Source organism: Olea europaea, chromosome 6 (assembly GCF_002742605.1).
Source record: "Olea europaea var. sylvestris chromosome 6, O_europaea_v1, whole genome shotgun sequence".
Classification (NCBI taxonomy): Eukaryota; Viridiplantae; Streptophyta; class Magnoliopsida; order Lamiales; family Oleaceae; genus Olea; species Olea europaea.
Window position 1 is genome coordinate 17040314 of NC_036242.1, and position 12976 is coordinate 17053289.

General features: G+C 36.4%; 2 protein-coding genes across 2 annotated transcripts; both read left to right on the forward strand.

Annotated features, from left to right (window-relative positions):
* The first annotated feature begins 3138 nt into the window (after nt 1-3138).
* On the forward strand, nt 3139-4642 carry LOC111396022. Its single transcript, XM_023022266.1, has one exon. The coding sequence runs from the start codon at nt 3302-3304 to the stop codon at nt 4403-4405; it is 1104 nt and encodes a 367-aa protein (XP_022878034.1). The 5' UTR covers nt 3139-3301; the 3' UTR covers nt 4406-4642.
* Nucleotides 4643-5740: 1098 nt separating this feature from the next.
* LOC111396023 lies at nt 5741-6620 on the forward strand. The gene is made up of 2 exons (XM_023022267.1): nt 5741-6287; nt 6370-6620. The coding sequence occupies exons 1-2, from the start codon at nt 5840-5842 to the stop codon at nt 6426-6428; spliced, it is 507 nt and encodes a 168-aa protein (XP_022878035.1). The 5' UTR covers nt 5741-5839; the 3' UTR covers nt 6429-6620.
* The last annotated feature ends 6356 nt before the right edge of the window (nt 6621-12976 follow it).

Genomic DNA, 12976 nt, shown 5'->3' on the forward strand with positions numbered 1-12976 from the left:
ATTAACGAATGCTGCAAGATGTGTAAGTATACAAGGCACGAAATGATTTTTTTTTTTTCAATGATTTCTACAAAGAAAAATGTGAGAATTTTTTTTGGGGGAATTGTTTCTATAGCAACGTATGTATAGAAAAATTCACATGTTACCAAATTAATTTTGGTACACATTATAGATGATTATAATTTAAAATTACTTTATCTATAGTATGAAGAATTAAGTTTCATGTTAATAACGTGTTACGAAAAAAGAGAAGAAAAAATAAAAGATAATGTACTTGTGTGTGTTTTATTAGGAATTAAAGCTTCATATTTATAGAGAAGAATTATGGATACAATGATAATAATTTCTAAGGTTGTAGGGGTATAATTGTCATTCATGAATAAGTTTAACATTTACTATACAAATTAAAATGTACCTAATTTTTTAACTTGATTATGGCCCAAGGCTTGGCCACTCCCGTAAATGGAGGAAATTAGGCTCAATACGATTCAAAAGTTACAAAATTGAATAATACCATTTAAAACTAATTAAACAATTTAAAACATAATTAATGCTCTAAAAATCTCAAACCTCAAAACGTAAAGAGAGAAACATGGTGGCATTTTTTCAACCTTTTCCCATTTTCATGATTGTAACCGGTAGAAAATAGCAGACATGGATCGTGGAGCTCAACTGATAGACACCTTGATGTTAAGGACGGCGCCACTATTGTATTCCGGCCAGCATAGCATATATCGGCACGTCTCTTCACTTTTGTCGAGCACTAGAGCTTTCTCACAAGTTTATGGCAACTCCACCATTTGTCACAACTCCTCCCCAGCCGCAATCACCTCTGGGCGGATCGGCTTTGCCAACTTCCAAGAACCGCGGAGACCGACCTCATAGTTCCAGCAAGAAATAGCTTTACCAATTTTGTGAATTCCTAGATATGTATCAAGTATAACTTAAATTCTTTGCATGGGAAATGTTCGAGAAAATGACATTGGAATTTTTATGTTTGGTTAGTGATAATATCTGCGTATTTTAAGAAAGGTTATATCGACACAAAAGGGATATTTGATCTGATAAGTTTGAGGAACTTGATTATTTGGAATTCATTGATTTCTAGGTATATGCTAAGGTTTGAGAAATTAAGGTAGCGGTTGGTTTGGATTTTCATTTTCAAAACGATTTTTAGTTTTCCCTGAAAACGATCCATTTTTCACGTTTTGAGCGTTTTTGCAATTTATAACTGAAAACGCTCAAAATGATAAAAAGTCGTTTTGCGTTTTCAGTTATAAATTTTAACTCGTTTTCAAAAATTCGTTTTCGAAAACGACGGACCAAACGCGTTTTTCACGTTTTCGAAAACAAAAAACGGAAAATGGCTCAAAAACGGCAAACCCACCGCACCCTAAGGTTTCTATATATTTCTATTTCTTCATTTTATAATCTGGAATTTTTATCAGTGATGTGAAGGAAGAGGTTAGGATCTATGAGCTTAAGAAAGATGATTTCCCTATAAAATTGACCAAATTTTTTGTGCTAGAATCTTATCTGTTATTCTTCTGAACAGTAATGGAGAATTTTTTGGTCCATTTTTTTCAGATGTTCCTGCAAATTCCATTTCCTCATTGATTTTAAATCAATAATGTTTCAAATAATCTATATCTATAATCTCATTGCAGATCAGTTCAATTTTTATGTTGCTCACTCTTTTCAATTGCTTCAGTTGTAAGTTGAATAACAAATTGTTTTAGATATCCAATTTGTGATGCTTGTAGAGACAACTAAACTCAAGAGTTTCAACACTCGGATGCTTTTGTGGTGCCCAAGAGATTGTTCATGGAGAGGTACGCAAATGTGGTTTTTGGTCTCCATTTTATTTTGGCTGGTATAATCGATTTCACTACTAATTATTATTATTATTATTATTATTATTATTATTATTATAGGAGCAGTTGAACATTGTTGGAGTAGCAATGATTATTATAGCAACCAAACAAGCATCAAGGGCTGGTGACACAATTTTACACATTATAACCATTAATTCCTTTTCAAGCCATAATATTTGAATTGAATCGTACTCTTTTCATCGGGATAATTGAACTCAACAACACCAATGGAATATGCTCCTTGTTTTTCTCAACAAAGATTGTATGTATTAGTGAAGTATATATGTTATGCAATTTGAATAACTTGGTTTTTATGTTGGATGGGAACTTATGTCAACGTCTTCAATAGTTTATTGAAATTTAAGATGTCGAGTTTTGATTATGTCACTTTTTTTTAGTGTTCGACACTTTTTTGAATTTTCATCACTTACAACTTACAAATTCTTGTGTTCATATTGTAATTGATGTGCTTGTGATTTAACTACCAATGTTCGTCATATATTGAAATTGTGTCAATATACTGAAATTTTGTGTCAATTTATTGATAAGTTGGCTATATTGAAATTTGTGGATTATGATTTGTCGCTTTTTTATTTTCTGCCACCTTTTTTTTTTGTTGGAATTTTGTCATTTTTGAGTGTCACTTTTTTAATCCGTGTAACTTTTTTTTTTTTTTTTAAATTTGTTTAACTTTTTTGAACTTGTCATTTTTTTTTTAAAATTTCTATCACTTTTTTGAATTTTTGTCACTTTTTTTTAGTATTTGTTACTTTTTTCAGTCACCTTTTTTATTTCTATCACTTTTTTTAGTGACAAATATAATTTTTTTAAATAAAAGTGACATTGTCTTAAATTTTTTAATAAAAAAGTGATACTAAATTTTGAAAAGTGACGTTGTAACCCAATGTCACTACACAATTTTTATAAAAAAAAAGTGACATTGTGTCACTTTTTAATTTTACACAGTATTTTTTTACTTCCAAAAAAATGTTTCATATAATTTTTTAAAACACTTTTAATTTTAAAGGTATTTTTGTAAGTTGCCCTGTACATGTAGTGTACCACCCATCACCTGTGAGGTCGGCCCATTCCAATGCGTCGGCCCAGAACAAAAGAGTCCGAGTCTTAAAAAATTAAGTTAATCAACTGTCATAATCAATATTCAATAGACGAAAAAACCAGTTGGGGCCTAGGGCACGTGCACTTGTACCAATATTTCCATTACGTTATCCTTTCATAATTCATTTTAGAATCATAGGATCACCGTTTGTTTCTCATTATTGGATAAGAATCAGATGGCTAGGATTTTAACATAATACTACAAAATTCTCTTAACATTCCCCCCTTCCATTCTTGAAATTGCTCACTGCAAATGGTATGAATTTGATATCAGATTGTACAATTTCCCAGCTTGATTGTGTTGTATAATGGCTTTCTATGGCTACAATGGTGATGTCGGTGAGTGCAATTGGACTCCCTATGATACTTCCTCTGATTATGAATTTTATAATTCTTCTTCGTATTATGATTCTTCGGTAACTCGAGCACAAGTGAATTACTCTATTTATGATAAACACGAGCCTGATTTGATCCAATATGAGTCGATTCAGTATTATGAAAACAAGCCTGATTTGATCTCGTATGAGCCGATTCAGTATTATGATTCTTCCAATGGCAATTACTATGATGCTTTTGAATCTCGATTTGATACAAATTACTCCGTCTATAGTTACAGTGAGCCTAAACTTGTTCAGTATGAGCCTCATCCTTATGCTAGGGTTTATTTTTCATCTGCGACAAAATCCCAAGTCTATAATTCTACTGAAGAATTCAATGAAATTGATGAATTTGATGAATATGATCCAACTCCTTACGGTGGTGGTTATGATCCTTCGGCAACTTATGGCAGCCCTCTTCCTCCGTCCGATCAAAACTGTTATCCTCGTTCAACTCCACAATCAGAAGGTGCAGCTTTGGACGGTTTCTCATATAGCTCAATTCCTTCACCTTATGGGGGAAACGATAAACAAATTGCAATCAAAACTGATCCACAGCCCCAAGGTGAAAGTGTAGATAAGATTGCCTTAGATGGTGTGGGCAATGAAAAAGTTAAAGAATTACCTGATCCACCACCCCAAGGTGCCATTGATGGTGTGGGCAGTGAAATTGGAGAATTAGGCGTGAACCGAGGCGATGAATTGCCTCTATACAATCATGATAATGGATTTGAGAATGGGCAATTTGGGAGACAAATTCCATATGGTTCTGGTTTGGAATGTTTGGATCTTTGTGACAGTTTTTTTGGATACTGGCCTTGCCTAGCCAAAGGAGATCAGAAAATGAATGAAATTTGCCCAGTTTGTGGTCATGGAGGAAGAAGGAATCCATGGGAAAGTGCTGCAGATTATCTTTTTGGGACACCATTAGCTTATGATGAGAGGAATGATGGAAGATACCAGGATACTGTGTATAACTATGGAGGTTATTATCATGTGCAGCAGCCTCAATATGAAAGTTCATGGCTGCATTAAGTTCATTCAACACATTTTCAAAGTTTTATGTCTATATATTTCTTTGTTACCATGCTTCATCTGGATAAATTCCTCATTGTTTTGTCACGAGTTAACTTTGTCAATTTTTTTATGCATAATCGGCACCAAATCCTGATAAATGAGGATTACCGTATGTTTGTAGGTTGTGTTTGTGAAGAATTTAGTTGTATTGGACTTTTGAGTACGACAAAATGTAAGGATACAATTAAGGATTCACGTGACCAACGTGTAGTTTGTTGTCATCAGTCTCACACGTGATATACAATTGAACTAATGAAAACCCACCTCGTTGGTGAAAGTCGCAAGTTAATAACCTGATTCTACAACATTCTTGATTTATACAAAAAGGTAAATTTAATTACAATGAAAATAAAATAATTAATGCAGAATGAAGTGAAGAGGAAGATCAATGTTAGGACAGACACAATACATTATTAGAGAAAGTCTAAAAAGTCTTAAAGAGAAAGAAAGTGGTTAAGTAGAATATAATTATGAATCATATCTCCATTTTAATTAATTTATAATATAATCTTAAATGCTTTTTGATTTATTCAACATACTCTTCTTTGTCGCCTTGTCCAAGATTTATGCCAGTTTATGGAGCCTCTTATTTTAAATTTGACCCAACCTTGCTTCTGACCCTGTAATATAAATGCATGCATGTTTAGGCTAAAATGATTGTCAATATGTAGACATCAAAAGAAAGATATTATGCAAATTCTCATATTTAAATCGAAGAATAATGTTAGTTGTACAAAATTTAGTTCACAGAATTTTTACAGATATACACTTAACGATTTTTCATTTGTTCATGACAAAAAACACACGCAAAAAAAAGAAATAAAAATAGATTCAATCAAAAACTTCCAATGCAGAATCTGGAACACTTCTGTAAGGCACTTTTTTTTTTTTTTTTTACATATGATTTTTTCCTAAATCGAATTAATTTCAATATGTGAAGAAGAAGAAAGTCATAAAAAGTAGGTGTAACCTCGTACTCTCCGTCAAAGCATATGCAGGAAAAAAAATGTGAAGCTTCTTCTGAGTACTGACACCATCCTATGTTTTTCATGCACAGCCAACCTTTTGGCTTAAGCCAAATGTAAGGCGTTTGGTAAACTTGAATACTGTAGTACCAAGATTGCCCTTTCCTTCTTAATCATTTTTATCTATCTCTAATCAATTATAATTAGGTAAAATCACCTCTGGCAAGACAATGCTGCAGCTATTTCATTGAGTTGTCTACAAATAAGTTTGTTCAGCTCTCTGTATTCTTCAATAATAAGCCACCCCACTCTTACCCCACCTCTTAATTATGCATACAAGGTTAATTTAGTAAATATACATGTACACTCCACCTTTCATACCAAAAATCATGTTAAAATCTCTTGCAGCTTTCTCATTTTCACTACCATGGCTACTCTTCTCACCCTCTTCAAGCCCACCATGATACATACAGTAATTCTGAATCTACTGCTTCTCCATCCTTTAGCCACCACTTCAAGCTCCATTCATGAACTTCTCAGAAGCAAAGGATTGCCAGCAGGGCTTTTCCCCAAGAATGGAGTGGAGTCCTATGAACTTGATGAAAATGATCAACTTCAAGTGTACTTGGAGTCACCATGTGTGGCTAAGTTTGAGACCAGGGTGTTCTTTGACAGTATTGTGAGGGCTAATCTAAGCTATGGTGGACTCACTGGAGTGGAGGGTCTGTCTCAAGAAGAACTTTTTTTATGGTTACCTGTGAAGGATATAATTGTTTCTGATCCTTCCTCTGGGATTATTTTGATTGACATTGGATTGGCTCTTAAGAAGTTGTCTCTTTCTCTCTTTGAAGAACCCCCTATTTGCAATCCTCAAGGTAAACTCTCTCTCTCTCTCTCTATGAAGTAAACACGATTTGATTGTTCATTCTAGATTTTAAAATTGATTTTGCAACGCAGATGTGCTAATGGAAAAAAATCTGGCTAGGAGGAGCTCCAGTTGGAAGTTTGAGAAGTAAAAGAATAATCAATCCTCTTTATCAGTTCTAATTTGCTCTAGTTTTGTTCAAGGCATTCTTAGATTTGCCTTTGCTGTGAAACTTGAAGAACATAAATGGAATGATTTCCTCATCTAATGCTTTTAGGATCGGGAAAATCTGGAGACTAACTGTAGAACTTTGGAATGAAAAAAGAATATTTTGAAGTTGCAACTCCTGTTCATTTAAGAATCAACCTTATTTGCTTTATACAAATCACATAGATGTTTTCATTTTTCAACACTTTTTAAGTATAAAGCACGGCAATTTAGATGAAGTTCGTGAAATTCAATTAATTCTGCATACAACTCAAAAATCTCAAAATAAGATAGTCTATCGAATTTAAATATGTAGAAAGGAAGCTGGAAAACTAGGATAATGTCATCTCAGGCACGAGATTCTCTGCTTCGTCTGGTGATTCGGATGTAGCAGAAAATGGCAGCTACTGAAACAATGGCTAGTCCAACAAGAATCACATCTCCACCAGCGACAGACGAATTGTGTGTCCTAATTAGTGGGATTCCTGGACCTCCATTGGACACCCAATTAATCCCGTTTTCTGATGGCGCTGGTGCTGGACTTGAAACTGCTACTTGCATAGGCCCGAAGGCACATGAAGTTCTCAACGCAATGCCTTTCCCCATATAACCGAATAGTACAGCTAGTATAATGTAAAGAAATAGAAATCTAGCCATAATAAAAATCGAGTCCTGTAAGGGCCAAGAACTTAGTTGACTAAATGCAGGTCTGGAGTTGTGTTATATGGTAGAGAATAGACTGAGTCTTTTTGCCAGAAGATGGAGAAACTGAGTCTTAGATTCAAATCTTTGAAACACATTAGTCTTTCTTTAAGATTCTGAACAATAAAAAATTGCACTTTTTAAAAAGTATCCATGTGGTATGCATTTGAATCTGCAGCTAATGAAGGAAGGTGTTTCTTAGGAAAAGCTTATCTGGGTGGTTGATGGAATCACAAAAGCTGAAACTTTCGATTCTTCCCGAAATTTTCGAGCTGCATAACTTTCTTTACTTGGTATAAACTGCATTTTCAGGTTGATTTCTAATCTTTCTGAAAAACTTGCGACCGCCAAATATTATATATATTTTTTCACTTTTCTATGTTTATATTTAATTTTACAGAGCGTGTCAAGAGTCCACATTAAGGTTGGACTTGAAGTTGATACTCTAATTTAGTTATAGCTCTATTGTCAGTGCAAGGTACTAATCATGCAAGATATCATATTCACAATTGATTTAACCAAAGAATTTATGCTCATACTGTTCTTGTAACAATTTTCATTTCTTTCGACTCACGCTGGATTCTTCATCAATAAGTAAATATTGATCACTTGCTTGAAGCTGTTTAAACAATGCTAAAAAATCCTTTAAAAGAATACACTCGTAAAAGCAAGAATCGCATTATAATCATCTTTATTAGTTTGTAGATCAATCGTTACTCCTTTAAATTCTCTTGATGAACTGGGATAAAAATTCTTTGAGCTGATCAACATCAGGTAGGCCACCTTGGGTTCCCCGAAATTTAGTGTGAAAAGAAGTTTATAAACCTTAGTCTTTCTATATACTGCTGTGACAAAAATATTATTCTGTACTAAAGCTCAGTATCTGGTGTACTCGCATAGATGTACAAGGATTGTACCATGTAATCTACTATGAGAAAACAATATCATTTCGAGTAAACAGATGAGCAGACAAATTGTACCAAGTGACTTATTATTTATTAAAAGAATCAAACTTTACCTCCACACAGGAAGAAAACAAGAATTGCTCCTTTGGACGTGGCGACATTGATACAGTAAGATCAAATCCAAGCACACTCATGGCCTCCATTATTTTGGTAAATCTGCCTTTCGTTTTCTGATAGACGATCTTTATCCATACTTTAGTCCCATCAATGGAAGTCCCCTGAACTTGTGGCTGTTGACAGCAATAGAAAAAGAATTTGTCATGAACGATAAAAATAAAGGGAACAAACAAAGTGTAAATAGGACTATGCTACATGTACTGAATTTGTTTACCTAATCCCTTACTGACTACTCACAATAGAAGGGTGGAGACCACATTTTGGGATTTTTTCTTTTTATTCACCGGGGTCCTGCGTGCATGTGATAGGAGTAAACAATTTATTTTACCTTTGGGTATACAAATAGAATTATTCAAGAATAAAAACTTCATAGTTTATAATTAACAATCGTAGTACTTCTATCCCCCATATCGTCATCTCTTCTGCTGAATCAATCTCTTCAATTTTCGTCGTCTCTTCCTCCTTTACAAAAGTTGTATCCATTTTGAGTAGTTGGTTGCTAAGATCTTTTACATGTCTCCGTAGCTGTTCAATATAAGTGACAGCATCAGTCATTATGGTAGCTTTGTTCATCTAAAATTAATGCCAGAAGTTAAGTTAATATAATATCATGCACACATGAAAAGTACTGCTAATTAATATGATTAATCAATTTGGCAATGGAAAAGCTATTAAGATTTTGAGTCGTTGCATTTGTGATTATTGGGACTAATGAACGCAGTTCTAAGAGCCTGTCATTGAGTTTCTTGCGCAGCCTCCTCTCGGCTTCAAGGTTCTTGGACTTGTATTTATCGTCCTCATCATCTGAGTCAATGTGCTTCTTCTTCCCCATTCTGCCACCCTTTGTTTTTTCCTCATCACGTATAAACAAATCTTCAAACTCAGTTTTTACATATTCCATCGATAAGCAATCAAGAATCATTAATGGGGAGAAACAGGAGGAAGTGGCTAATTGATAATAAGAGTACAGGTGGAAAATTAGTCACTGCACTAATTTATGTTGATGTGAGGCAATGCCCTTATATAAGTGTGTTTCACAAGAGTGAAATACTGAAATTCCACGACGAAAGAGAGAGGAGAGAAAAAGAGGGGGGGATCTTCTTGTTGCAGTATCTTCTTGTTGCAGTTTGTTAGGCATCCATTCAACATACACAATTATCACAATGTTTATGGGTGTTGAGAGCTCATCTACCGCATGAGAGGGCGGGGGGCGGGGGGTTATGGAGGGTATGCCCCCAAGGTCATTGAATTAAATTTGAGAATTCTCATAATTGAAATCAAGAAAACTACTAAATGCACCCATGACTGCCCAAATGTGAAGTGTGAATGCCACAATGGGTATACGTAATACGTTCACATTACGTACTTGAAGGATAAAGATTTATGTAACAATTCTAGGCCATGTTTTCAATGATGTTTGGGTTTGTGCACTCGAGCCTTGATCCGTCATTTAGTTGAGTTCATTGTTAGATCTATTTGGAAATTCAAAGCAATTAAATCTCAAAAAATTGTGTAAGTGTTATGCCCTATATCAAATCAACTTTGGATATAAACACTTTTAATATATAATTGATGCAATTTTATGAAAGATCTATGATTTAATTAATATCCAATTATTAAATTATAAAGTCCGTGATTCAAATCCTATTAATTTGTTAATCATATTGTGAGATATAAATTACATATAACTGAATCCTAAATCATCCATGGTCGTAAATAATAATGAGATATAAATATTGTTGTTATCGATGGACCATCACATCAGTTTTTACTTGTGAAGTAAGTAGCTTATTTCAAAAGCTAAAGTGTAGTGATACTTAAATGAACATGTAGACGTTTTGTTATAGAAGAAAATATTAGAGACCTGTCGGGGAGATTTTACATGAATAATTATCTGAGTGTCAGTGGTTAATCTTTAACGCTCGGCAGTGGAATTGGTTCCTTGACTTGAGGTTATCATAGTGCTTTATGTTGACCTCGTGAATTAGACCTTCCACGTGGTCAACCGAGAGCTACTCTACGTATTTTTCCTTACGCACAACAGCAAATGGTCAGACGTACACGACCGGAACCAGCGGGGATGGTGGTGGCCGCATATACTCCGACGATCAAGTCAATGGATGGTGATCGGAACAGGGTCGGAATTGTGCAAGAAAGTGGAGAAGAGAATATATTTTATTGAAGTATGGAGTGCCAAGTATGAGAAAAATTCATTACTTTGTCTATTGACAAACCTTTGGTATTTATAGGCAAGGGGCACCGTTGAATGTGGGACACACGTATGCATCTAGCTGTGTGCGACGTCTGCTCGTAGACGTCAATTAGCCGCATCTAGAGGGAGTGGGTAATTAATTCTTCTGAGTTGTGAGTTGACATAAAGTTAAGATGTAATATCAATCAATCTATGAAGATAAAAGATGATCCTGACACAAAGATACATCTCCGAAACTGGCGGCAGAGAAGCCTCTGTTGCAAAGTGTCTCAACACTCTTCACAGTTTGGTAAGGAGAGACGCCTCAGCAATTACTTCGATGATGCTTGTGCCTCACAGCACGTCAGTTTTAAGGTTCGAGCGAGGCTAGTATCACTTCGAAACCACCTCACTTGAGATGTGGCACCTTGCTGAGTAGTAGGCATGATGTGCCGAGGTGGATTAGTGAGGGGTGTAACAGTGGTCCCCTGAAGTTTATGGATGAATATATCATTCGTGAACTTTTGATCGGCTATGTATGCCTGCCATTTTGAGTGTAGGTTTTTGCCGTATCTATTGAAGCGCTAACCCATAGGGGACAACGCGGGAAAATGGCAGAAGCTTTTGTAGCCGATGTGCATTTTTTAACCAAGGCAATGGGGTAGGGGGTCCTCTGGGTTAGTAGTTTGTTGCCTTGTATAAAACAATGAATATTTAACTGATGCATAGGAGCGTTGTGAAGCTGGTTGTTGAGAGGCGTCTGCGACCGGAGCGCTTACCCCCAGCGAACAACGATTTGGAGATGGCTAGAAGCTTTTTAAAGCTTTTGCAACGCTGCGATCGAGGTGATAACTCACAGGGGACAACGCTTGGGAAATGGCTTGAAACTTTGTAAAACTTTTGCGATGCTGCAACTGAGACGATGACCCACAGGGGACTCCGCGTCTGGAGGGTTGAACCTTTTTAAAGTTGATAGAATAGCTCATCTGCGACCAATGTGCTGACCCACAAGGAACGACACTGGGGAGATGGCTTGAAACTTTGTAAAGCTTTTACAACACTGCAATCGAGGCGATGACCCACAGGGGACTTATCGTCAGGAAGGTTGAAGTTTTGTAAAGCTGATGGACGAGTTCATTTGCAACCAATGGGCTGACCCACAGGGGACAACGCTTGGGAGATGGCTTGAAGCTTTGTAAAGCTTTTGCGACGTTGCGATCGAGGCGATGTCTTATAGGGGACTTCGCGAAGGTAGAGCCGAAGCTTTGTAAAGTCGAAAGAAGAGCTCATCTGCACCAATGTACTGACCCACAGGGAACAACGCTTGGGAGATGGCTTGAAGTTTTATAAAGATTTTGCGACCCTGCAACCGAGGCGATGACCCACAGGGGACTTCACGTCGGGAGGGTTGAATCTTTGTAAAGATGGGGAGCCACAATTTGAAGTGTGCACTTTGTGATCTTGAATGATGTGACGGCCGTCGCATATTTCCAAGGAGACAGTTGGATGTGATGTCTATTCCCAGAAAAGGTTGCTGCGGCTAACTATGGCAAACGGCTGTTGAAGCTCAAGGTGACGCGTTTGGTGCTTGGTAAGAGGCACAGCTAGATCTTGGGCGTTGATCAAATTTGGCGTTTCGTTTCAACAGTCTAGTTTTGTGACACGATCAATGGTCTAGATTGATAGTATTTGAATTCAACGGTGTAGATCATTTGAGGCTTCTTATAAAAGGGTGCCTTGTTTCTATTTGTAAGTTTCTACTTTTGAAAATTCGAAACTTCCTTTGCTCTCAACTGTTCTAGCAATTTTCGACGACTTTCTTGCGATTTTAAGATTTTTCAACGACCTTCACAAGACGGTTTGGAGTTTTTCGGCAGTAGAACACTACTTTCCCTCGACTTTTGTAAGTATTTTCCTAAGTTTTTCGTCTTCTTCTTCTCAAAAAAATGGCTTCTAAGGATAGTGAGACCTTTTGGGAGGGACTTAGAAATAGTAAGGGTAGACGAGCCGAGGCTGGCCGCTTCGGCTGAGTTGTTCAAGGCTATATTAGGGGGAGAGAACATCTGGAGACGACCAAATAGCCTTGTAGACACTTCTGTGTATTGGGGGGTGTCTAACCACCCTTCAAAATTGAGATCTGTTGACTTGGATAGACTTAGGAAAGAATACATAATTCTAGATAACGTAGGTATGATATTACTAGAGCCAGATGAGCGAGCCTGTTACCCTAGGTCGGGGTGCATGGCTATTAGTGAGGTCATCCTTAGGGCAGGTCTTAGGTTGCCCATTCACCTTTTCTTTCACCTTGTTCTGATGAACTATGGCCTAACTCCGACCCAACTAAACCCGAACTCATGGAGCCAAAAGGTTGGGTCGTAGATGCTATGAAAGGAGGCCTCGTATGGGGTTGAAATGTGCTTTTCAGTTTTCCAGACCCTTTACATTCCCAAGATGGCAGCGGGGAATGATAAAACTAGGGAGTGATATTCTCTGACCTCATGGGGGCCCATACTCCAT